The sequence below is a fragment of the Salmo trutta genome, chromosome 27, assembly GCF_901001165.1.
Source record: "Salmo trutta chromosome 27, fSalTru1.1, whole genome shotgun sequence".
Classification (NCBI taxonomy): domain Eukaryota; kingdom Metazoa; phylum Chordata; class Actinopteri; order Salmoniformes; family Salmonidae; genus Salmo; species Salmo trutta.
The window spans coordinates 6,535,620-6,563,491 of record NC_042983.1 but is presented as its reverse complement, the minus strand read 5'-3'; the positions used below and the strand labels follow the sequence as shown (position 1 = coordinate 6,563,491).

At 42.2% G+C, this 27,872-nt stretch overlaps 1 protein-coding gene across 2 annotated transcripts in view; it reads left to right on the top strand.

The window, feature by feature from the left end:
* fbxl17 (F-box and leucine-rich repeat protein 17) overlaps nucleotides 1-27,872 on the top strand; it is a 336,364-nt gene that overhangs the window by 96,820 nt on the left and 211,672 nt on the right. For both annotated transcript variants that reach the window (XM_029716432.1, XM_029716433.1), the window contains exon 7: nucleotides 8,499-8,606. In XM_029716432.1, the coding sequence (XP_029572292.1) occupies nucleotides 8,499-8,606 (108 nt within the window). The remainder of the gene's footprint in view (nucleotides 1-8,498; nucleotides 8,607-27,872) is intronic.

Sequence of the window (27,872 nt, the reverse complement as noted above, 5' to 3'; positions counted from 1 at the left end):
GTGTGTTGGAAACATAAAAGTTAGATGTTTCGACTGACTGTCTTTTTATGTAGATGAAAAAGGGGAACACACCCAAACACCAAGATTAAATGGGTTTTTCATGGGCCATGGGGGCTCCCCCCCCCAAAAAAGCTTAACTGTGCTATACAGAGTCTTAGCAGTGTCTAGAGTTAGTCAGACCTGTAATAGTTCCAAGATTAACATCAAAGACCTGCCTTTCTAATCAACACAAACACGATCAATATCCTCTCAAAGAAATACAACGTTGGCGTAACAGGAGGCTTGTCTCTGCCGACAGAGAAGTCAACTCTTTCAGCTTGATCTCCCGTTGGTTGTTAAAGAGCTCTGCGTTCTAGCCAGCTCTTTGTCCATAAACACTGCTCGTGTCGACGGAGAATGGAGGTGGCTCTCTCTGTCTCTCTGAAGGCTCGTAAAGTACACACGCACATGCTATTCATGTGGATAGGAGGAGTACATTCGGGAAGGCTTGTCAACAGAACAATCCAATATAGAGGTTTAGCGAGGACTATACTTTGACATTGGGAAACGTCTATATGCGGTCTATTTATAAAAGGAAGATCTAGGGTCAGAGAATCCTCTTCAACTCAACCCTCCGTGTTAACATGCGTCGGTCGGCGCAGGGAAAATAGCTTTGAGGGTCGGAAAAGTAATGCATTCAAACGCTCTACGTGAATAATGTCAATTGGGACTGATCACTCCATAGTCCACGCAGCTACCTGCTGATGCACACCTGAGCTTTTGTGCCAGAACACTCGCCAGACAATCCACTGCACATCACAGTAGACTACAATGGACAGGTGAGGGCTGGTTGTGCCCATTTTAAGCAGTTGGATGGTAAGATGTCATGGATTTCAATGGATGTCTATGCAGGGTAACTCCAGCACACCATTGATTGTGCTTCTCTCCAGTGTGGTGAAATGATAGCCTGCTTTGTGGTAAGGGATACAATGGCTGGTTTTCCTCCAAAGTAGCGTTTGATATCCCTCTGTTTGACACCTTACAAAGCACTATTGATCCTCAGGGATAGGCCTACAAGAACTGCTCATATTCATCTCTAAGCCATGATTTTGTGTGCGTGTGTGTGTGCATGTGTGTGTGCGTGTGTGTGCTGTGACTCTAACGAGCACTCCCGCACACTTACAGTACACACGCACACACACACAATCTCCTAGGAAAGTAGGTGCAGAGGGCATCATGCAAATGACAGGCAATTTTTGCTTTGTGATTCACGCTCCACAGGGAATCATGGGATCAATCAGCGTAGCGATGATCGCCCATGCAGATTCTAGCTAACGCTGGTATCATCAGGGTTGTTGACAGTGATAGAGGGAGGTGTGTGTGTGTGTGTGTGTGTGTGTGTGAGTGGTGTATTGTCAGATCTCCCTCTGTGTGACTTTGTTTCCTGCTACAGTGTAAGAAGCTGTCTTTATGTCTAGAGTCGATGTTCCAAAGTGGACGGTAGTTGATCTCCAGTGTGTAAGAGGGAGAGATGGGGAAGCTATCTTTATAGATTTTCACGTTTGGAAATTGACTAGGGTGTAAAGTTGAAATATTGATCTTGGGCTGAATTTCAACTTTTCCAGACAGTTGTAAAAGGCCTTCATGCTCCCAACCCTGCCTTCATTTTTGATATGATAGAATGATCTACATTTTATGATGTATGTATGATGAATTGATGTCGAGAAATAACTTCCACTGCTTTTTTTTCAAACGAGGTCCTAGCTTACTTTTGCTGTTGTTACGCAGGTTTCACTGACACTAAAGTCCTTTATGGGTTCGTTGGGTTTCAGTTAAAGAAGTGCCAGCAGCAAACTGTGGGTGAGTCAACGTGCTCAAAGCGAAGTTCGCTTCGCTCGGTTGCCTCTTCAGTGAACTGTTTGTGTTTGTTCCTGATGTGCGAAAGGTGTGACCTTTCTGTCAGACAGGGCCCGGGGTCCCCCTGGTCTGTTTACAACACAATACCAGCCGTCCTTCTCCACCTGCTCTGCTGCCTCTTAAGATTAGTTACCTTAGTGCACAGAGACAGACAAGAGAGACAGACAGAGTACAGCGAAGGGAAACAAAGAGACTGAAACAGTAGAGAAATACCAGTCACGGAGAGGGAAAGAGAGGAAGAGGAGAAAGAGGGAAATTAAACGCGGCCCTCGTGTTTACCCAAAGCCTTTGAACGCCACCAGCCCACAGTGGGGCATCGTGGGTAGTCAAGTGGTCAGAGGATTAGTTGTGTCATCACGTACAGCTACCCACGTTGGCAGGTCACACACACACAAACACACACACACACACACACACATACACAGCCATCAACAGGGAAGATTTCCTTGCTGGGTAGATGAGGGGTCGCTAGGTGGCCTGTCAGAGCACCCACACAGGAGACCCCACAGTTTTTCTGAGAGGGACACACAAACACACACAGACGTGTTGTGACGTTTAGTGTGGTTCACACCTAGGCCTCCCTGAGAGGGGTTAGCAGAGCTCAAGTGGCAGTTGAAGTTTGAACATTTTAACAGTAAACAAAGAGTTCTACCAGCGTTGTAAAGTTCAGTGTTGGGATGAAGTTGCGTTTGAGTGACGGGGGCAATACTCTAGACAGGCCAATGTCAGCAAACAACTTCACAGTTCTTCAGGAGCCGTGTGTGCTGGCTGAACCATGTCCATATATTCTACGAAATGTAGCCTATTGGGTCCCAAAGTCTTTACAAAAAAACAAATATGCAATTTAAATCTATGCTGTAGGCTATGTGCGAATCATGTGGCATACTGTGTGTGTGTGTTTGTATTACTGTGTTGTAGATCATTTACGTTGGACCCTAGCTCGCATTTACTCTATTTACTTACAATAGGGAAGTGTTCATTTACCTTTTTCACCACCTCAGTCTTTTCAAATCAATACTAAGTGTCCATGTGAATCTCTTTTGTGTGTTACTGCTCCTTCATGAAGCCATCATCGGCGCTGTAAACAAGGAGATATCCATCCTGGGAGAGTGTTTATGAGTTGAAATGATTGCTCTGGAAAAATAGCTTTGATGAGAACCATCCCGCTTCGACATTCCGCTTCCGTGTCAGTTTACGAGCGTTATCAGGAAGCCCTGAAGCTGCCCGGAGTGCTTTAATAAAACCCTCTTAATAAATGGACTGATGTAGACGGGCTGGGTTTCAATTGGTTCAACTATAGCGTGTTTTCCGCTCTTGTTCCGTGGGTTGAGTTGGGTTTCTGACAGGCACGGTGGGAAAAGAGAAGCGGTCGTATTGTTTTGACTTTTTTTTTTAAAGGACTGACGCGCGCACGACCGGATTCGATGTGCGTGCGTGTGGATAATGCTGGAGCACCTGTTCAATACTTCATGAGGCTCTGTGTGAGCTGCCATCGACAGGTTTTTAAATGCCCACTTTAGACTAGAAGTCTGCTACCCCAGCGTTTTCTCAACGACACCCCCTGCAGCTAGCTAAATGGCGACCTCCTTCCCAAACCTAGCTCAGGGACTGACTGGAACAAAACCCAGCCCTTCAGACTCTGAATGAGACCATTAAAAACCAGATCCCCCTTCCTAAAAGGCTTTCAGACCTCTGTGAGCTAGGCACTCCTTCTGCACTCCTCTTTTCATCTTTTTAAACCAAGACCCGAGTGAGAGGCTGAGGAATGAGTGAGCATGAAGAGGAGTGATGGGTGCAGAGATACTGTTCCCTAGTGTTTTGCACGCACACATACACACACCACTTTTAATGGACGGCACAGTTCGTATGAAACTGTGCCCATCCTGCCCTGTTACGCTCTGGTGGGATAGGATTCTCCTCTCTCTGTCTCCCCTCTCACCTGTTATGAGTTAACACACACACACAGCTCTGATGGACAGTTTGAATATGGCCAGTCCATGATTTGTTTGCCTTGGTCCAGACGGCAGTCATTTAGGAATCATGTCAAAATGTTGGTTTTGATTCTGTTGGTACTCAAACTGAAAATGTTTTCCTGATGGTCTATTGGCAGAGTGAAGGTTTGCTTTCAGGCCAACCTGCTTCATATGCCAGCTGTTCAAATCATGTCCCTCCTGGATGCAGAGTACTTTCCAATAGAAAAATACAGAAAAAGACTTGGGGTGCATCTCAATAGTCTAAACTGATCACCTCTTCCTCATCTGCACTGATCTGAAAACATACAGTAGGAAAAACCTTTCTCTCGGTCTCATTCTCTCTCATTCCGCATATGGAGCACAGAACTATATTATTATATTTATACATTTTATTATATTCTATTTCAAATGGATTCCAACATACGCTACATTACCAAGAGTATGTGGATACCTGCTCGTCGAACATCTCATTCCAAGATCATGGGCATTAATATGGAGTTGGTCCCCCCCCCCTGCTGCTATAACAGCCTCCACTCTTCTGGGAAGGCTTTCCACTAGATGTTGGAACATTGCTGCGGGGACTTGCTTCAATTCAGCCAAGGGCATTCTTGAGATCGCACTGATATTGGGTGATTAGGCCTGGCTCGCAGTCTTCGTTCCAATTCACCCCAAAGGTGCCCGATGGGGTTGAGGTCAGGGCTCTGTGCAGGCCAGTCAAGTTCTTCCACCCCTATCTCGACAAACGATTTCTGTATGGACCTCGCTTTGTGCACAGGGGCATTGTCATGCTGAAACAGGAAAGGGCCTTCCCCAAACTGTTGCCACAAAGTTAGAAGCACAGAATCGTCTAGAATGTCATTGTATGTTGTAGCGTTAAGACTTCCCTTCACAGGAACTAAGGTGCCTAACCCGAACTATGCAAAACAACCCCAGACCATTATTCCTCCTCCACCAAACTTTACAGTTGGGGACCGTGCGTAAAAATCTCCTGTCCTCAGTTGCAACACCCACTACCAAGGCCTCTGGAAGCAACGTCAGCACAAGAACTGTTCCTCGGGAGCTTCATGAAATGGGTTTCAATAGCTGCGCAGCCGCAAACAAGCTTAGAATTACCATGCGCAATGCCAAGTCTCGGCTGGATGGAGTGGCGTAAATTTCGCCGCCATTGGACTCTGGAGCAGTGGAAAAGCGTTCTCTGGAGTGATGAATCACACTTCACCATCTGGCAGTCCGATGGACGAATCTGGGTTTGGCGAATGCCAGGAGAACGCTACCTGCCCCAATGCATCTGTGAGCTCGTGTGGCCTACCACTTTGCGGCTGAGCTGTTGTTGCTCCTAGACATTTCCACTTCACAATAACAGCACTTATAGTTGACCGGGGCAGCTCTAGCAGGGCAGAAATTTGACCAACTGACTTGTTGGAAAGGTGGCATCCTATGATGGTCACAGCTCTTCAGTAAGGCCATTCTACTGCCATTGTTTCTCTATGGAGGTTGCGGGGCTGTGTGCTCGATTTGATACACCTGTCAGCAACTGGTGTGGCTGAAATAGCCGAATCCACTAATTTGAAGGGGTGTCCACATACATTTTGTGTATATATAGTGTATCACTGGCCAACTCAGACTTCCGTTCAGATCATTGCTTTGGAATGGATTTCTATGAGCTGTATGTCCTTTTCATCTGTGGGAGCATTTCTATGCAAACCCAATTTTGAAATAGAAGAGAGATGAATATAGCTTTACATTTGGCTTCATTTGAGGACTTTGTTGAGGCAAGACACAATCATGTGTAGGTAACTTCAGTCTGAGCAGGAGTAATGGATGGTATGTTGGCTGAGCAAAGCAGAGACTGATGAGCCTCCTCTGTATTCCTCCTCTTCTCTGTCTCTCGCTCTCCTTGGCGTTCCATCTTCCTCTCCCTCGCCCTGATAACCTTTAAGATAACAAAAAGACGACGTAGAGAAAAATGGGAAGAAAGTATGGAAAAATGCGACCGAGTCTTTGGCCTAAAGACCGGCGTGAAAGAGAGGGGAGGAGAGAGAAGAAATATGTTTTTCTTGCTTTCTCTAATTAAGACGGATTTAGACCTGGGAACTAGGTGAGGGGACACGCTGGCCAATCACTGTTGTTTCTGGATAGAGAGCCAGACAGACATGGATAAAGCAGACGGGACAGTCTGAGGTGGTCACCCTTTGACATAGCTGCGTCACATGATGTTTAAGAGACGTCAGAATCAGACTGATTTAACATGGGAGAGTCTCTGATCAGCAGTTGTTTAGCACAGAGGTAAATAGCAGTCTGTGTGTCTGTGTGACTGTTTTCTTTGATCATATCTGATGCGGTTAGAAAGAGTCTTGCTTTGAAATGGGTGGCAGGTAGCCTAGCGGTTCAAATACGCAAGCTGGAAAACAACACGTTTTGCGTGTACCGTATATGTAACAATAAAAACATTTTTTAAATGGTGTGTTTGTTTCTAAGAGAAAGGGGTGTGTTTGAGAGAGAGTTTTCAGTGTTTGTGTGCGTTTGCAAAATTGTGTGTGTGTGTGTGTGTGTGTGTGTGTGTGTGTGTCACCGGTTTCACTGATGAGGTTCTCACAGACCGTAATCTTTCATTTGCTTCCCACCTATAGCCGTTTAAACTTCTGTTGACCCTGAAGTAGTAAAGACGACCAGTGTTCCTGCAAGGCCACCTTCCTGATCATGTTCAGTAGGGCGACAACATTTTTCAAACCTTCTGAAACAGGGAGGTTTTGTTTTTCCAAGTTCTTCAAACCCAACTGGTAACGGCACGCTGGACAAATGACCGATTTCGCGTTCGGATCTGACACTAAGGCTGTTTGCCATGCTCAGTGGCCAGTCCAAACCCCGTCTCATCCGGGACACTGGAAATGATGTGCTTTCTTTTATCTTTCATTATGAACATGATTCATGGGGTGCATCACAATAGTCTCTAAGATGATGCATCTTTTCAGTGTGAACGCAGTGGGGAAGATGGGAACGTGTATTTGTGTGTGTGTGTGCAGTCTTTTGTAGAACAGTATACCAGAACCCCATGGGTTCCTCCTCTCACGTTTCCCCTCCTCGTAATGCTCTCTCATAAACATCAAAGCAGCTCGTTGATTTATATGGAAAACATCCCGTTTCAAAGGGCATGTCTGGCTTTATTAAATGAACAAGGATATTGGTATTTTGTGTTATTAGCAATGTCAGCACTATATGTAATCTGAGAAGCGCTCAACCAGGGCTAAACCCCAAAACACACACACACACACACACACATTTGTTTTACTATCTTTCTGGGGACCAAACAATTGATTCCCATTCCAAATCCCATTTTCCTTAACCTTAACCACAAAACCTAACCCTAAACTTGACCCCTAAAATAGCATTTTCTCTTGTGGGGACTGGCAAGGACTTCTGGTCCCCACAAGGATAGTAAAACCAAACACTCACATTGTTTCCATGGTACTGCTCTAGCTCAGCCTTTGCTGTATACTTTAGCTTGTCTTGTAACCTAGTGTGGGATAATATGGATCTGTAAGTCTGCAGTCCCGTGCCTCCGCCTCCCGACTTCTTTCTTCTGTCTCTGTGGAGTTCACGCAGGACCTACTGGAGGGATACGGTTATCCCCTTTTCACCCTAGTGTTCTCTTCTTTCATCTTTATATTGACCAAAATGTTGTGTGTTTTGGGGTTTAAATGAGAGAGGAACAGGGAGAGTCAACAAGCCAACTGAACACAGAGAGCTGTTTTTTCTTCTTTTTTCTTTGTGTGTTCTCTGTTTGATCTCAGTGGAGAAATGGACAGTAGTTTTCTTTCTCGTTCTTCTTGCCCCCCCCCACTCTGTGTTTGATTTATATTAGCATGCAACTTCATAAAATGGCCAACGTGTACCTGTGTGTGCGGGTGAATGAATGCAAGATATCGTTCCCATCTTTCACAGAGCAGATGCACCCTGCTTAGCAAAGGAAAAATGCTCTCATTTTCATCAATGCCGCTCTCTGAAGAATTTGTGTGGAATCCATATTGATATAGTGAGAGGGACCGGGACAATGTTCTCCCTGCGTATTGATCATCAATCCATAACGAGCTGTTTGCGTTTCCTCCTCTGTGAAGGATGGAGACGGACTAATCCATCATAGCTCTACGCCCCGAACCAACTGCCTGTCCCAGTCCTTCAACCTCTCCCCCTTTTTCTTTTTATTCCTTCGTTTGTTCCCTCTCCTCTCTCTTCCAGCAATTCAAGTCAACTTCAAAGGGCGGAGAGGCATTGAATGTTGACACGGTGATCGGGAGAGTGCAGTGACAGAATATCTGATGGGCATTACATATAGAATGGAGATACTCGCACACAAAAGACCAGGACACCAGGTTTTAACCTCCAAATGAATTATATATATATAAAAAAAGTATGTTTCTGTTGAAAAAGCAGAGACAGAAATACTTGCTAAATACTGTACTAACTATTTGTGTCAGGCTTGTAGGCACACCGATATTAGTGTTGTCAGACACACAGCCGATGCGCGAGGGTAACTCCAAAATGCTTCCAAATGTTTTGGTCGACGTTCTCCTTGACAAAGCTCCAACACGTTGAAATGTTAACCCTTCCCCTCCCTCTCTCCCCTGTCAGGTGACTGATAAGTCGGTGAGGGCGTTTGCCGAGCACTGTCCTGAGCTGCAGTTTGTGGGCTTCATGGGCTGTTCTGTGACATCACTGGGAGTCATCCATCTTACTGAGGTGAGTAGGCTTCATAAAATGGCCAACGTTTACCTGCGAGTGCTGGTGAATGAATGCAAGCTACGGTGTGGAAATCAGGTTTTCCATTTTTTTGTAAAAAACAAAATGTTTACTAATGTCTCGTAAAGTGTCAAGCAGGCTGTGAACACCTGGCTGAATTAAAGTGGAATAAGTACGTACTTTAGCTGAATGCCAAGGAAAGTAAGTACTCTGTAGAAACAGTTTTTATATTTAGAAATTAAAGTTATTATTATTGAAGTGTTTTAGAAAAAAACATTTTTTTACGAAGGGCATGCAACTTTCCTGAAATACGCTTTAACTACAGGTCTGAGTGTTTTTGTAACTTTCAAAGTAAACTTTAAATCTCCTGAAAGTGTAATGAGACGAATCCTAATACAACACCCTGCTGTTTCACTATTACCATTCTAATGAGAAGGGCTTCATGGTTAAAGATATCACACACACACACACACAGTCACACAGAATGTCAATTATCAGGTAATCCTGTATTTTCTGTTTCAGTCCTGCTATTTCCCCTTTTCCACCTGTAATGAATTGATCTTTGCCTGTGTGTACATTGGTGTGTGTGCCTCCTCAAATGCAATTACACTTGTGTTAATGAGAGGAGAAGCCTGATGCTCTGCCTCGTTATTAGATTAAACAGCAGATTAATTTATTTTTTCACGGTCTGGCCGATCAACCGAGCTGTTGGCTTTGACCTTGGGCACGCTGCTTCAGAGAAATATAATGATGCTAACAATTCATTATCATATTAGCATACCTGCAGGTAATTGGGGGAAGTGAACCCACGCCAGATAAGTGAAAGTTATCCCTGTGTGTTCATGGAGGTTACTGTTCATTAGAACATGAGGTAATTGTGTAAACCAAGAGAAGACTTAGTTCCATGACATATGTTCAGTGTGAGTGTGTGTGTGTGTGTGTTTCTGCGTTTGACACCATACTCTTCAGTTTCCTGGTCTCACACCAGCACCATAGTAACCCCCCCTCTCTCTCTCTCTCCCTCCTTTTCTATCTCTCTCTACCCGTCCACCCTCTCGTTCTCTCTCAGACTAATCAGAGGTGGTAATTATCAGCGTTTCGACTTGGATTCCTCGCCTCATTCAGTCTCGTTCAGCAGCCATTGGAAATATTCTTCCGTTTTGAAATCGTTGCATTTCTGATTACTCCGAGGACATCTTCCGTCGCTCCGTCTCTCCTCTCCTGGCTCGTTCTGTCTATTGTCACGCTCGCTCATATCAGTGACGTTCTTCCAAACACTCCTGAGTTATCAGGAAAAATCCATTATTTTTTATTAACTTTTCTTGTATTGGTTACTATTAATTTACCTTTAATAGACTTTGTAGCCACTTCTGAGAAATTACATTGCGAGCGGGATTCAATTAAAGTTGTATTTTTATCAAGTGAGCTGCCATTTCAAGTAGTTCACCACAAGGGTGTAGAATAAAATAGAATGTTTTGTAGCAGTAATTAAATTGTAGGCAATTAAATTAAATATGCTAAAATTTGATCTATTTTAGAGCCATGGGAACTAATTGTCTTCTGTGTTAACATTTGTTTTGTGATATACAGCCACACAAACAGAATATCTGTCACACAATAAAGTGATACATCTTAGTCACCGAAGGCTTGTTGGCGGTATTAATGGTTATGTTGACGTTGGTTGTCACATCCCAAGGCATGGTAATGGATACGGGATCAGGGTGTGTGCGTTCGTGCGTCTTTGCCGGTGGCCTCACTCGTCTCGTTTTACTCCTCTGGTCTGCTTGGTGGATCCTTCACCAGATGAATGTTTTCCTTCATTTGTCTGTGTGCGTTAACCTCCGAAATGAATCCTTCCTCTTTTTCTGGGTCGAGGGGTCTCGCTTGAGTGAGGTCAAAGGTCAGACCACAGAGGTGGAGCCGGAATGAATGAGGTCTAAGTGTGTGGTTGGACCAACCCAGCTGGAGTTTGCCTTTTTTGTTTTAATGACTGTGTGTAAAGTGGCTGTGCGCGCCCATGTGAGTATTAACAACAGTATCTGAGTTAAACACGGTGAAAAATGACAGTGTGAGATTTTCTTTACTCCTCTCTCGCTCTCTCTCTCTCTCGCTCTCTCTCTCTGACCTCTAGTAGCCTAGCCTGCGATCCGCTTCACGCTTCCTTTGAAAGCTGAACTGAGACGCAGCTGAGGCCATCCCCTCCCCACATCTAACAGTTTCATTATCAAAGTAGAGGGGGGAGAAAACACCCCGACAGACGTCCATTACACTGACCCCTCCAACCCTGTATATGGAGCTAATGGTACATCAACACATCCCTCTCTGTCTGTCAAACGCACGGCGCTCATTTGGAAGTCATTAACTCAAGGTCGTCCATATCAAACTCTGTAAGAGTGTTGTTCAGGGCCAGAAAGCCTTCACTCCCCTGCCTTAGATGTCTCAGTGATGGGCTCCACTTTTCCACAATGCCCTCATACATCACATCAGTCTCACATCAGCCTCCCCAGCGCTGCAGAATGTGGAGTGTGGAATGCCTTTGTGTGCGTGAGACTTCTCAGGAGAGTGGCGGCCAGAGACCAAACCAAATGGGCTGTTTCTAGAATGTCAGAAAGGAGCCATGTTGGAAACGGCTATGGATGTGTCCTTCTTTTTATTTGGAGACATCGTGTCTCTGGTATTAATTTGAGACTTGAAAGACGAGTTATTTTAAAATGAGTTGGCCCGTCAAATAACATTTACGCTGAGCAAGGGCTGGTGAGGAGGAGATTTTACGGTTTTCTCATCAGGGTTGGGCTCAGTTCAGAGTTTGGGAATTGACTCCTATTCAACTCGTGAGTTGAAATTCAAATTGAATTGGCCACACCCCACAGGATGTGGAATTAGAATTTGAGGGACGGGAGTAGAATTGAATTCAGTGCAGTTCAAATAAATTCCACTCAGTCATCAAACATGAGTTTCATTTGAAACAGACAGGTCACACTTCCAGATACCAAATAATACATCACTTTTCTCTGGAAACAATGTTCATCTACTCTTTTAACCTTAGTGCTTATATTTCCACCAACCATTTCATTTGTTTGGGTGAACTTGTGGGTTAAACTAATGCATTCTGGAAAATGTAGTATTTCCGCCATTTTGAACCAAATTTAAGTGATTCGTGAAATGTAATAACTTAGAATATTCGCATACAAGTTTTTTTCCCCTTGATCGTTCATTTTAAGTGTCCTGAAAATCAGCTGTTTCAATAATATTTTATATGCATGTATATAACGACATGTTTTATGTACAAGATGTATATTTGTATAGACTACACCTAATATAGCATAGAAGAGGCATTTGAATTTCTCTGAATTTAATTATTTTTCCTTTCATTTAAATTCAAATTGCAATTCTGTGTCCTGTATACTACTTGAATTCAAATTCAAAAATTGAACTGAAATTTGAGGTATTCTTCATTTAATTCTGAATCGAGTCTGAATCAACCCTGATTCTGGTATTTACCAAGAGATTATCTGATAACAATGGACAGGTTTTGACGCTTACTTTAAGTAGCATTATAATCATTTATTTTCCATTTTTTAAACATTATTTACGTGTGTGTGTGTGTGTGTGTGTGTGTGTGTGTGTGTGTGCGTTTTTCGAGAGGGAAACACAGGCAGAAAAATTGTGATAGTGATGCAGAGAAAGAGGCAGGCAGGTAGGCAGGCACATGCACCCCATGTAGGACTCACCTTCTCTGGGGTTGGTGGAAGCCTCTGGTCCCTTATCTCCTCTCCCTGACTGGAACAGACAAATACATAATCACAGTGTGCCCTCTGAGCCCTGCGAGCCAACCCCTCACTCTGAGATAAGACCAGAACACACACAGGTCTGGGGGAGAGGAGAGGAGGGCGGGTGGGGAGAAGACTGAAGGGAGACAGGGGATGAAGGGATGGGGAATTACAGAGTAATAATCATTTTATTCACAGCCATCGGGTGGAGAAGGGAGACATGGAGGATGTATAATTTCGGTGGTGCTTCAAGAATAATAATCCTTGCCTTTTTGGATAAGACTTCCAACCTGGGGACCGACAAAAGACGGGGGTGTACAGAGTGAGGGTGTGTGTGGGGGCGTGGGGTGCTGCTAAGTTAAGGGTTAAATAGCTTTTCCATATCTTCTGTGGCCTTCGAATCAGATGGGGAATAAGCTCTGCCCAGCACTAAGACTGACTGACTTGTATTCTATAGCCTGGAGGTGTGTGTGTGTGTGTGTGTGTGGGTGGGTGTGTGTGTGGGTGTGTGTGTGTGTGTGTGTGTGTGTGTGTGTGTGTGTGTGTGTGTGTGATGGCAGTATTGTGTGGTATGTGGGTGCAGGGGTTGTGTGTTTGAGTGGTTGTTTATATCTTTGTGTGTGTGTGTGCATCCAGTGGTGTACAGAATGAGACCTCTCTGTATCTATGGTGTTATCTGTCTGTATCTTCTGGGTGTCAGTGGTGTACAGAATGAGACCTCTCTGTATTTATGGTGTTATCTGTCTGTATCTTCTGGGTGTCAGTGGTGTACAGAATGAGACCTCTCTATCTATGGTGTTATGTGTCTGTATCTTCTGGGTGTCAGTGGGGTCAGCCTCTTTGTGACTGAGTGATGTCACGTCCTGGTAAGCCCTGGTCATTTGGCTTAGTGCACTGGAGAGGAACTGACCCTCTCTCTCTCTCTGTGTGTGCGTGCGTGCGTGCGGTATTTCCATGTCTCACCTCTTCCTATCAGCTATTTACAGATCATTAGGCATATCAATGTGACTAGAATTTAGGCTCTCTCTCCGGACCTGTACAGGCCGTCGGTCGCAACACGAAATAAAATATAAAATAGCCTATAAATGAAGATAATAGTTCAGACGAAATGGTTCAGACGAATAAAACTACTCGTACAACTCGCTGGCTCCACTAGGGCCCAGTGTTTGCGAGAGCATGTGCTGTGTGCAAAAAGTAGAATTACAAATGGTAAGATAAACAGATAAATATATGGCTTAGGTTTTATTTACTTTAGTGTTTGTTCTCCTCTGGTTACCCTTTTCTTATCGCAACAGGTCACACGGTTTGCTGCGACGATTGCACACTGCGGTATTTCACCTGACGGATACAGGGGCTTGTTTATATTTGATATGTTTTCAAAAGATTTTTGGGTCCTTGTAATCTGAGGGAAATATTTGCCAGGAGATTAGGAAGTGAAGCTCAGTTTCCACCTCATTTTGTGGGCAGTGGACACAAAGCCTGTCAGGTCTGGCTATGGCGGCCTCTTTCAATGTTAGGGCTATGCTGACTGAGTCTGTACATTTGTAAAAAAAAAGAAATCTCAGCTTTCTATCAGTCACAGTGGTCAGAGTCTGCCATTGTGTGTTAAGGGTCATTTACTTTGAGATTTTGTAATGCTTTCCCAATAGGTAATATCATTTTATTTTTGTTTGGTTATTATTTGGTTGGGTCCGAGTGCTGTCCTGAGGCTTTGTTGGGTTGGTAGTGATTTGTGAACTTGCTTTCAGGACTAGCTGGATGAGGGGACTTTTCTCTATGTTAATCTCTTGGCATTTTAGGGCTTTGTAGTGGTAGGAGTGGGGGTCGCTTGTTTTTAGGTGGTTATAGAATTTGATGGTTTGTTTTTTTGGATATTAATTAGTAATGGATATTGGCCTAATTCTGCCCTGCATGCACTATTTGGGGTTTTTCTCTGTACTCTGCATGAAGGATTTAATTTTGATGTTTGTAAAAAAAACAACAACATTGATATCTTTGGTTTAGTGGACCCCGTACTTCATATCCATATAGGGCAATTGTTTTAATTGTACATTTGAATATTTTGAGCCAGGTCTAATTGGTATGTCAATTTGACTTTTGATTGGGTAAAAAGCCATTTCAAAAAAATATATATATTATTGTCATTGGTCTTGCTCTTTTGCACCCCAGTATCTCTACTTGCACATCATCATCTGCACATCTATCACTCCAGTATTAATGCTAAATTGTAATTATTTTCGCCTCTATGGCCTATTTATTGCCTTTACCTCCCTACTCTTCTACATTTCCACACACTGTACATAAATTGAAAAATCTTTATTTTCTTTTGTGTTATTGACTGTACCTTTGTTTATGTGTAACTCTGTGTTGTTGTTTGTGTCGCACTGCTTTGCTTTATCTTGGCCAGGTCGCAGTTGTAAATGAGAACTTGTTCTCAACTAGCCTACCTGGTTAAATAAAGGTGAAATAAAAAAATAAAAAAATAAAAAAAAATGAAAAAAAGGTGCATATTCAATACATGTACCACAATACAGACCATACTAATATAATTATCTATAAGAAGTTATACTTGACAAAAGAAAATAAATAATAATAATGTAAATGAGGACAAGGCGGTATTGTCGGCAATAGTTATAATAGAGTAGTATCACTGACTAACAGACAGACAGGACAGTAATATAAAAAGAGAAGAAAATAGAGATAAAAGTGGGGGGGGGGGGGCTTGGATCACTCTAGTTGGGTGTCAGAAAAAGGGTATTCTCTATAGGTACCCATTTTATAAATACATGTTTCACCCTGAAGTCTTAAAGAATGGGTTATCCTTTCCAGTTCATAAATCTCTTCAGATTTTGGACAATCGCTGGGTTGAAGCCAATTTGTAACAAATAAATACTTTTCCTGCCAATGATACCAGCAGATATAACACCTAATACAGAGGTCTTAAAATCCGGTGGGATTTCTGCTTCAAAAACTATGCAGAGGTCCCTGTACACCAAGTCCCAGAAGTTGCTCAACTTTGGACAGGACTAAAATATATGATGGTGGTTACCTTCTTGTTCTCCACACTGCCTCCAGCAGTCACTGGCAGCGGGGATTCCGGCTTTTAACGTAAGTTTGGGGGTTCTGGAAAAATTTGAAGTCACTTTCCGCTTAAATTCTCTCCAAGAGTTAGAATTTGTCACTATGAGTACCTCAGTACATATTGCACCCCATTCTTGGTCTGAGATAACTTTCTCTATTTCTATCTTTTATTTACTTTTCAAATACAAAGAGTCACAATCATCAGTTGAAACAAGGTTCTGGTACAAAAGGAAGATACTGTTGGTGACAGGTTCTTGATTTTGAGACCTCGTCAGGAACAGTTCTGGTGTTTTGGGTGCTGGATGATAGCCCAGTCTTTATGCTTCTCTAGAAAGTGTCTGATTTTGTAAGAATGTATATCCACATCTGTCCTAGGTAGTAGGCTTGGGCGGTATACCGTATACTGGGGTATTTGGAAATAGCCACGGGATGGTTTTTCAATACCGTTGAAACAATTTCTTTGAAGTTTTTCAATACATTTTAATATTTGTAGCCATTTAAGTAAATACCTGCGGTCAACTTGTGCAATGCGTTAGGAGACAAAGAAGATTGCGTTCTTATTTCACCTGTCACATTATTTTACATTACGAAGCCTACTTAGTTCCCCAGCACAGTTGAGCCAGTCACCTGTTTGTTTGTAAGTAGCACAACAGGAAAAGCGGGAGCAGGCGAATACAGCTGTGTGTTGACAGGAGTCATGTTTTATATTGAAAGTCAAGTGTTTTTTTTGCGTCAATAGAGTAATCAGGGACTTGCATACATGAGTGCAACACATTCGACATAAGCTTCATTTTCATTGGATGACAACAGAAGTGCGACGCTATTTGGCGGGCAACCATACAAGTAAATGAGCTTACAATGAAAAAGCAAGGTCTTTTTTTCAAAAACGATGCATGGCCATCATATTAGGCTTATCATAGAAAGAATGTAGCCAGCTGATAGAATGCCTGTTTGTGAATTCTCATCCGAGTTTAGAAGTGCAACTGAAGCACAAAATTAGTCTGATGCCGAGCAGAAATTACAATAAGAAACATTTTAGATCTGTGTTTAGAAAACACAGCAAGATATTTCTTATGTGTTTTATCTTTTTTTTTCACCTGCGTGAAAAAGCGCAGAATTATGCATTAATACAACCCCTAGTTTACTTGCCATCTAAGTAAGTGGCTGAATTAGTAAGGGCATCATATTGTGTTAGCTTTCTGCCATGTTTGAGAAGGCAAAGCCCTTTGGATGAGTTATTTGTACTGCTGCCACTGCTGTCTTGATTTCATTGCGCTTTTTCTCCTCTCCGTTCTCGGCCTGTTTGCTCCTCCCCCTCTTCTCTGAACAGCGCAGGCAGGCCCGTTGCCTTAGCAACTCCAGACTCCACACAGACACAGTGTATAGACATGCTGCTGCAAAGCCAGTACGGCATGCATCAAAACGTTGTTCATTTGCACAATGTCTCTCGTTCATATTCACTTGTAAATGTCCAAACTCACCAAAAAATGGCATTTGGTAGCTCCTACTTATATATGTATAACTTGAGCTAGATTGCCTGTCTTTGTAATTAGTTTATTTTTGTTTGCGCTCGTTAGCATATTTAGCTAGCAGCCTCCAAGCAAATTTGCAATTCTGGTAATAGAAGCCCAATGGGTTGTTGTTTTTCTTGGCGGCCCCTTGTGTACTAAACTGGTAATACCGTAAATCCCGGGTTGGGAGGAGGACGGTATGATGAAATGAAACTCGGGATACCGCCCAACCCTACTAGGTAGGCCAAACTCACTCCGTTTGCTGCTGGAATGACTTTAATGTGTCTCCATGGAAAGGTTGGTGTATGAAAGACAATAAATCCAGACCACCCTTTTATAACCTGAGTCAGAGATGGTACAAAGTTTTGAGACTGACAGGTATATTTGAACTGAGACCAGGTGCTTAGCTCATGTTCTCTGATATTGGAAAATGGAAGAACTGCCGGGGTATTGAAGTACAAAAGGACTTCTCAATGTTGAGCCATTGAGACCCACTGTCATCAACAAGCCAGGTAGTCAATGGTTTAAGTTGAGCTTCCCAGTAGTAATACTTAAGGTTGTGCACAACTAGGCCACCTGACTGTTTAGAGTTGCAGTGTTTTTAATTGCACTCTTGGGTGTTTTTCTTACCATATATAACGTGTGATCAATCAATTCAGTAGGTCAAAAGTAGAGGTAGTTATAGGGATAGGTAGCATCCTAAATGGGTATACTGTAGTAATCTTGCCAGGATGTTAATTTGGACTGATTTTACTCCCTACTAGATAGAGGGGCAGAATGTTCCATCTGTCCATATCTGCTCTAATTCTATTGATACAAGACATTTTTGTGTAATTTGCTTCATACAAATGATCTCGACGAGCAGGTATGGTAATTCATAAATATCTTATACTACAATATGGCCATATTAAATGACAGCAAGGCCTTTGCTTGCTGTGAAATATCGCCTCCTCTTTTCATGGCCTCTTTGTCAACATTTACTTTGTACCCTGAGTAATGACCAAACTATTTAATAATCTACATGGGATGGATGCCTGTGGCTAAGATAAATAGAGGAGAACGTCATCTGCATATAGGGAAATCTTGTGTTCCTTTCCACCAATCTTAATACCTTTTTTTAATATCCTCTTCATCCCTTATCATTTGGGCTAAAGGTTCAATACAGTTATCAAACAGTAGGGGGCTCAATCCGCAACCTTGTGTTGTCCCTCTATCCAGAATAAAATAATTGGATATAGCACTGTTTGCATGAACTGAGGCTTTTTGATTTGAATAAACTATTCTTATCCACAGGGATGCAAACTAGTCATCTTTCGGCGAAAATTCGCCGTTTTGAATCGAAAATAGGTGACCTACGTGATTCGTGTAGATCCGATGAGAAAAGTTTGGATGACTACTGGCTGTATGCAAACGAGGGATGCGTGTTTTGAGCAATACTGGCTGTATCCAAGGCTCAGCCAATCGTTCACATAACAACAGAATGCAGCACGCGACTGAAGAGAGAGGAGACAACCAATTTGCTAGTTACAGCATCAGCGCGCGCTCTGGAAAGACAGCGGGAGAGCGGAAAGGCAGTTTGTCAGTTAGTTTACAGCAGCGCGTCCTCTGAAAGATAACGAAGAGGTAGGTGAGAAGCCTGACCACGGAGACGGGGGTGAGAAGGTGATGAAGCGTACTTCATGAGCTGTAACCAAAAAACAACTGGCATTTGGAAAGTTTGAGGTGAGGGAGAAAGTGTGGCGGACCAAGTATTGTTAGCATTGTTAAGTATCTTGCTAGCTGGTTCAAATGTTCTTTTAGCTAGCCGGAGAAATTATGGGCATTAGCCAACTTAATTGATCAAATTGAGTTTATGGGGTGAAAAGTGGCTGGCTAATAAAGTCACGATGTCAGATGAGCTAACGTTAGTAATCTAACCAATTCGCTACGACTCCTTGTCGTTCCTCAAGTTATAACGCGTTAGCTGCTTACTGGACCCTGGCAGTCTGTGTGAAATGTTAGTTTGTTCGTTAGCTAACTATAACTAGTTATCTGTGAACTAATGTTTTCCCTCTACAGTATGTGGTTAATTTTCAGAATGAGAGATTTAGGTGAAAATGAGGCGTTGCTTGTTATTCAACAAGTGTAGCTGGAGCTGGGCCTGGCTTAAGCAGGACGCCACTATAGAGGTGAAAGGAACACCACGCACTTTCTCACTTTTTCAACACAGTGGATAAAAAACGGGAATGCCAGGTGTACTCTGCCTGAATGAGATCAATTATGCCAACAAAGGGTATCATGCTCTGCTGGCACATTATAGAACAGATGTCCACAGGCAGAAAGTGTACAATGTAATAATGTGCAGTGTAGCCCAAAGATATTGCTTTAGTTGTGTTGAACTTGACAGTAACACGTGTGTGTGGGGAGATTATTAAAAAATATATATTTAGTGAACGTTTTTCGCACACATGTAGCCTTCTGCACTTGATCGATGTCTATAGTGGCCACTATAATAGAGCAAAAATAGAATGCCTGTTTGTTTCATTCTATTTCTACTTTAAGATGTTTTTTTCCCCCAAGTGCTATATTTAGATGTGTGTGGTCACAAGTGTTCTATTATAAAGGCTGTCATGGCTAATTGCAATATTAGTGTATTGTTCTTTCTCATTTGCAGTAAAGTCTAGGCAACAAACAACATTGGATTGCTCTCTTAAAATTTTTTTTTAGCTGTGAGTTAGGTTCACATTAACCACTTTATTTTTCACACAGAGACTGATCATGTAGATCATATTCTTTGTTGTTTAATTAGTTAACCTGCATTTCCCCCCTAGCAGGGATTTTTGTGCATGTTTCAGTGCAACAAAAAAAAGTCACCTTTTTGGACCCTCACCAGTTTGCATCCCTGTATCCAACTTGGAAACCTTGGCCCGAAACCGAACTTGATCAACGTCTGGGCTAGAAGCTCCCAGGAAACCCGGTCAAAGGCCATTTCTGCATCCAGAGAGAGGACCACTGCTTCATCTCCTACTCTCCGGGAGTGCGCCATGATGTTGAGAAGCCTGTGGATATTATTTCCTGAGTACCTCCCTGTTATGAACCCTGTTTGGTCCGGATGCATGATAGTGCTGACAAATCGCTTCAGTCTGACAGTATGCTTGTTAAGCTGCAGCGAAATAGGTCTATAAGATCTGCATTCTGTAGGGTTTTTCACTTCTTTGTGGATAACAGTAATTAATGGGGGTAGCATTATATCATGGTATGCATCTATCAAGATAGATTTCAAATATTTTACTGAGTTACAGTTCATATAAGGAAATCAGTCAATTGAAATAAATAAATTAGGCCCTAATCTATGGCTTTCACATGACTGGGAATACAGATATGCATCTGTTGGTCACAGATACCTTAAAAAAAAAAAGTAGGGGCGTGGATCAGAAAACCAGTCTGTATGTGGTGTGACCACCATTTGCCTCATGCACCGCGACACGTCTCTTTCGCATAGAGTTCATAAGGCTGTTGTCTGTGGAATGTTGTCCCACTCCTCTTCAATGGCTGTGCAACGTTTCTGGATATTGGCGGGAACTGGAACACGCCGTCATACACGTTGATCCAGAACATCCGAAACATGCTCATTGTGTGACATGTCTGGTGAGTAAGCAGGCCATGAAAGAACTGGGACATTTTCAGCTTCCATGAATTGTGTACAGATCCTTGCGACATGGGGCCATGCATTATCATGCTGAAGCATGAGGTGATGGTGGCAGATGAATGGCACGACAATGAGCCTAAGGATCTTGCCACGGTATCTCTGTGCATTCAAATTGCCATTGATAAAATGCAATTGTGTTTGCTGTCCGTAGCTTGTGCCTGCCCAACCTCACCTACACCATGGGGCACTCTGTTCACAACGTTAACATCAGCAAACCACACGACACCATACACGCGGTCTTCTGTTCTCTGGCTGGTTGGACCTACTGCCAAATTCTATAAAACGGTTTGGAGGAGGCTTATGGTAGAGAAATTAACATTAAATTCTCTGGCAACAGCTCGGGTGGACATTCATGAAGTCAGCATGCCCATTGCACGCTCCCTCAACTTGAGACATCCGTGGCATTGTGTTGTGACAAAAATGCACATTTTAGTGGCCTTTTATTGTCCCCTGCACAAGGTGCACCTGTGTAATGATCATACTGTTTAATCAGCTTCTTGAAATGCCACACCTGTCAGTATGGATTATCTTGGCAAAGGAGAAATTCTCACTAAAAGGGATGTAAACAAATTTGTACTGACATTTTGAGAGAAATCTGCTTTTTGAGCGTATGGAAAATTTCGGGGATGTTTTATTTCCGGTCATGAAACATGGGACCAACTCTTTTACATGTTGCGTATACATTTTTGTTCAGTGTAATAGTATAGGAGAGACTTTCAGAAAATTTCTTATAGAGTTCATTTGTAAAGGACTGATTGTTGTTTTCATTTATCATCACTTGCTTAATTTCAATTTCTGTGATCGGCGCCTCCATTTCTTTCTTCTTCCTCTGAAATAGTAGGCAATATAACGCCCTGAAGGAAGCCCTTAATCTCCTCCACATTTTTGCACGTATCAATGTTTTTTTTATAAAGTGTTTACAGAAGTCTGCAAATGCATCACAAATATGGCTGGGTTTTTGTTAGAAAAGTATCATTACTGGTAGGTTTTATTTTCTTTATAGTAGGTGCAGCCTGTTGCTTCTTTAGCTGGTATGCCAATAGACGACCAGTCCCATTTCCACTTTCGTAATATTTCTGTTTTAAGAGCCTTAGATTACATCATTTTCCACAAAACAGCTTTTTAAGTTCCACTCTTGCCACTTTCATCTCCTTTAAGATGTGAGATTGCTGCTGCTTATGCTGCCACGTAATTCACATTTTTTATTTTCAAGCGTGACTATAGGCCTCACTTATTTTCTTTTTTTTTTACGCGAAGTCAATTATACGCCCTCTCAGGTACGCTTTGGCACACTCCCAGAGAGTAAACAGGCGACATTTCAGGCAAGGCTTTGATTTCAAGCAGTTGCTTTGTCTCTGATTCAACAAATACCTTAACTTCTATATCATTCAGTAATCCAGTGTTAAAGCGCCATCTTTTAGACATTCTATTATTTCTTATGTCCCATTGGAGACTCACTGGCCGATGGTCGCACTTAGTTACTCTGAAAAAAAATTGTTGTGTGGGTTAGAATTAAAAGTAGGATGCACATGGTGCCATATATCCACCAATCCAGCCTTAACACAGCTATTCTTAAGTGCTTAACTCATTTTGGAGAGAACGTTGGTTGCAGGAAGCTTGTCTAGATTGTTTGACATCACACAATTAAAATCACCTCCGATTATAAGCACCCCAGTTGCCTTATCCAGAATTAAATTAAATATATTTTTAACGAACTGCAGGTTATTATCAGTGGGAGCATAAACATTAAGTAAGGAGGCATCTGTCCCCCCATTAATCAAAATACATCTTCCTTCAGTATCTTGAAGTTGAGAGGAATGAGAAAATTGAACTGTCCTCTGTATTAGAATGGCTACCCCACACATACCTGACTGATGGCAAGAAAAAGATCTTGGTGAGCCCATGACCTACTAAGTTTCCGGTGTTCTTTACCAGATACATGTGTTTTTTGTAGAAAGACTACTTTGCACTGTTTCAACTGCGTTTTGTATTTTCTTTCTCTTGATTTGACTATGAAGACCTTTCACATTATCCCTCACAACTTTGTGCATTCGTATATATATGTGTGCATTCGTATATATATATATGTGTGTGTGTGTATATAAAAAAATAAGTCCCTAGGACTGTCTCACTCATTTAAAGTATTCAGCGCTGGTCTTCCGTTGACTGCCCAAAAAGTTGAACTGCGTCTTGGAGAACGACCGGTCTCTCGCTGTGCCATCCGATGCGCTGTCGCTCCCGTTCCATCATTTCCCATTCGGACAGGTTGGTCTTGATACCCTGGGGGCTTAGTCCTTCTGCTGCTTCCCACGCCGATTTGAAGACCTGTATCCCGCTCTACTTTCAGCTTTGCCGGGTAGGGAGACTGGAACCTGATGTTTTTTTTATTTTAACTGTCATGATACCGGTGTATCCTTTTCGCTTGCGTTGTACTGTTGAGGTGTAGTCATTGTCAATGGAAATGATCTTTTCCTTGTTGCACAGGTCCTTCTCGTTCCATGCTTTTAATATCACCATCTGCTTTGTTTGAAAGTTCAAGAATTTCAACACCAAGGATCTCGCTGGGGTACTTGCATCGGTCAAGTTCAGGTGGAAGAGTTCTTACCGAAAACCTTGGACCTACTTCAGTGTCTCCAGTCTCTGAATTCTTTTAGATTCCGTAATTTTCGCGTTTGATCTTCACAAAAAAGACTTGAGCTGTTTGCTTCAAGTTGTTTCTCTCTCGTCAGCAAGTAGCTCAGTAGTCTGCCATTACGGGAACAGCCATTCTCCATTTTGTTGATCCTGTGCTCTGCCTCATTTATTCGCCCTTCCAGCTGGGTGACTTATTGTTTGAATCCAGCCACGGAGATAAATATTTCCTCCAGTTTTCCGTTCATCTCTCGAAACCTGCATATATCTTGCATTATCGTCTCTACACCATTAGCACTTGAGCTAATGCTACTGTAGCTGGTGATGACAACGGTTCCTAAGAATCGTCAGGTGTTGGTGAGGGCTTCAGCATCTTTCTCAACTAGTTTTTCATGTGCTTAGTCGTCATATCAGTCTTTTCCAGTACTTTTTGGGGAGTTGGGTTTGAAAACGTATTAAATTAAGACATTTTCAATGGCAGGGGTAGCGCTTGTCTAGAAAGATGCCATCGCTTGAGTGATGTCACAGGAAGCCCCCAAAATCCCTTCTTGCTTTCTCTCAGTTCATTGGCAGCCATGCAGAAATTACCCATATAGCTTATTTTTAAGCCCAGATATGAATAGACTTTAGTGTGTTCTGTCTTTCATTCTAACTATGAAGTTCTGTTTTAAGCCTTAGGATTTTGATCTTTATTTGAAAATCATGTTTTTTTTGTCTTGAAGTTTGTCAGGGATATTTTGATTGTTGTAGACCCTCTTTTGTGGATGACAACAGAACCAGATCGTCTGCATACAGCAGGAATTCAACTTTCGTGTCATACAGGGTGAGGCCAGGTGCTGTGGACTTTTCAAATAGTTTTGCCAATTTATTTATATACACTGAGGGTATAAATCATTAGGAACACCTTCCTAATATTGAGTTGCCACACCCTTTAACTCTGAGAACAGTCTCAATTCGTTGGGGCTCTGACTCTACAAGGTGTCAAACGTTCCACAGGGATGCTGGCGTATGTTGACTTCAATGCGTCCCACAGCTGTCAAGTTGGCTGGATGTCTTTTGGGTGGTGGACCCTTTTCGATACACACGGGAAACTGTTGAGTGTAAAAGAAATAGCACCGTTGCAGTTATTGATACACTCAAACCGGTGCCACTGGCACCTACTACCATACCCCGTTCAAAGGCACTTCAATCTTTTGTCTTGCCCATTCACCCTCTGAATGGCACCCATACACAATCCATGTCTCAATTGTCTCGAGGCTTAAATCCTTCTTTATTCTGTCTCCTTCCTTTGTCTATACTGATTGAAGTGAATTTGACAGGTGACATAAATAAGGGATCATAGCTTTCACCTGGATTCACCTGGTCAGTTTGTCATGCTTTGTACACTTTTTATATGTTAAATAGAGTGGGGCTTAGAATACATCCCTGTATTGGAATTCAATTTGTATTGCACATTTACTGTTTGTATACCTAGATTTGATGAAATCATATCTTTCCCCCAACAGCACTTTCAATAAGTTTTTAGAGGAGACCTTCATGCCAAATGGAACCAAATGTTTTTTTCAGAAAAGACAAAGCAGGAGAGAATTTTTATGTTGGTTTACTTGGGTGTCAATAAGGGAGTAGAGGTTGTAAATATGATCAGATGTTTGGTAATTAGATAAACATATAATTTGGCTCTTGCTGAAGACACGATAAGGAAGTCTTGCATTTATAATACTACAAAGTATCTTCCCCAGGTTACTGTTCACACAGATGCCTCTAATTCTGGGGTAAAAATGTATCTCCACTCTTAAAGGGTTTTGAGTCCATTTCAAGTCTCAAGGATATAGCCTACACTTAGATTGAATAATTTTAAGATGGCCAATTGGAATTTTCCAGAACTGTGTTTAATTATCTTAATATGCCATTGTTACCACAGGATTTTGTCCTCAATTCCTGTTCAGTGATGGAGAAATGTAGTGGATTTTTTTATGAAAAATTCTAATTTCTGCAATTTGTCATGGATAACTTCGGTGTCTTGTGCCTTGGTGAGGTTGTAAATACGGTTTAAAAATGATTAATCCATACTCTCTCCATTTTGTGTCTCCAATTATGTTTTTTGTTTGTTGAGTGATTTCCAATGGTCCAAGAAAGAATTTACATTTATGAACTCCTCAATTAGGCACAGTTGTTTTCGGGTATGTTCAATCTTTTTATACTGATGGTTTCCTTATGTGTAATAACTCCATAGGTGGAGTGTGTCACATACGTGGTAGTCAGACAAGGCAATTCAGTTCTTAAACATAGCAAATGCTCCAAGTCAAACACTGGCCATAAATACTGGGGAAGATAGTATTTTACCCCAGGGCAGCGAGAGCTTCAAACCTTAATCATATTGGGGTTCTGGTCCAAAGATTGCGACAGAGCTTCAGCATGTTTCGCTCTCCTGTGTGAATGCCACTGCATGGCCTATGTTCTGCTGCAGCCCTAATTGCAGCCAGGTGTGCAGCTGCAGTCAATTAAATCTCTGTGGAGAGCTGCCACACCTTGTAACAAGTCAGTTAGCCACCATATGGGGACAAAAGCGGGCCTTTCCCATCCTTACAGTCCATGAGTGCTCACAAATGTGACCCACCACCTGGAATTTGGTACTTTGTTGCAGGATTTGAAATGGTGTTTTTTCCTTTGGGTCAAAGTAGAGACTCAGAGATAGAAAATGGTATACCATACACTGCAGTTGAGGAACAATGGGAAAGTAATTGTGCTTTGAAAGTTGATAAACTTCTAACCCCACTTTTGAGAAAATGGCCCTTGAATGTTTTGGTACACCTACTGGAGAGCTCTTCTTTGTCTACACCCATTCAGCGTTGTTCACATCATCTTAAGCCTTAGCCCCACCCATCTCTTAGTGCATTCAATTGTGAGGCCATGTGCTGAACACAGTGAGTAGTGTAGTAAACAATGAAATATTTCAAGACTGGAAGTGGTAAAAGTAGTATTCATCCCCAGGTAAAATTACACTTTATCCAGTCCTTGGCTTATATCCTAATCTGACTTTGGTGCAGGTTATGTTGTACTTCACATTACCGTTTCTGGTAAACACACTATATCAAATAAGATCTACGTTGCTTTGTCACATGCACAGGATACAGAAGGTGTAAACAGTACAGTGAAATGTTTGCTAGCATAGTAGCAATATCAAAAACAGAAAGTATACAGATACAAATATTTTATGCTTTAAATAATTATTAGAGGACGCTTACCCAGACACACTTGTATAAATTGATGGGCCATGTGAAATAAATGCTACAATAACATTTATTTATAAAGCCCTTCTTACATCAGCTGATGTCACAAAGTGCTGTACAGAAACCCAGCCTAAAACCCCAAACAGCAAGCAATGCAGGTGTAGAAGCACGGTGGCTAGGAAAAACTCCCTAGAAAGGCCGGAACCTAGGAAGAAACCTAGAGAGGAACCAGGCTATGAGGGGTGGCCAGTCCTCTTCTGGCTGTGCCGGCCGGGTGGAGATTATAACAGAACATGGCCAAGATGTTCAAATGTTCATAGATGACCAGCAGGGTCAAATAATAATAATCACTGTGGTTGTAGAGGGTCCAACAGGTCAGCACCCACCTCAGGAGTAAATGTCAGTTGGCTTTTCATAGCCGATCACCACCCACAGCCACATCTAGCTAAGTGGATGGGTCACTATTAGGGTTGCGAAGGGTTGGACATTTTCCATGGGAAGTTAAGCCCTGGAATTTTGCTTACATTAATCAAAAAATTAGCTTATAACAGTGAACCTTTTTTGTGGGATACACATAAGGCAATTCTAGGTCTTGTGGCATATTTTGATGAAACTATCCCCAATTCAATGGAATTGCAACCCTCTGCATGCACAGTGCATTCTTCCATCACATGTGCAGTGCACTCTTCCATCACATGTACAGCTGATTCTCAAGATCTTGCACACTAATGAGATGCTCTTGAGCCCACACTACTATACTGTCTGAGCCAAGGACTACATGCTTTCTGGTAAGTTTTGATTACAATACTGGGTGGAGTGAATATATTTTATGACATACATTATTTTTTGTTAACTAGTAAATAGTAGCCTACAGCAAAGTGTGTTTAAATCATTTCTAACATGTTAACAATTTCTGCTAGTTAGTTTTTGCTACCATGTGGGTTTTAGCTTGCTTGAGCCTGCTAACTGAGGAGTGTTAATTCACCTGTTTCCATACATGTTTCATTTTAAAACATTTATCTTACAAAGGAGTTGTATTTGGGGTTTTTTTACAATTTTTTTTCTAATCTTTACAGGAAAATGCAGCGGGCACTATCTGATGTGCAGCTAATGTAGAAGGAAAAGCTGTGTACATTTGCAAAAACTGTGCCAAATCATATGTGAAGAATGCAACAAAGATGGAGAATCATCTGGCCAAGTGCATAGTTCCCTCAGCGCTCACAACAAGCAACCTCTGACAAAAGTCCCTCTACTTCTATTTGAGGTGAAAATGATAAATCAGACACCTTATCGATAGAAATAGCTCATGGTCCTCCTGGAATTAGAAGTTTTTTTGACTCAATGGAGGAACGTAG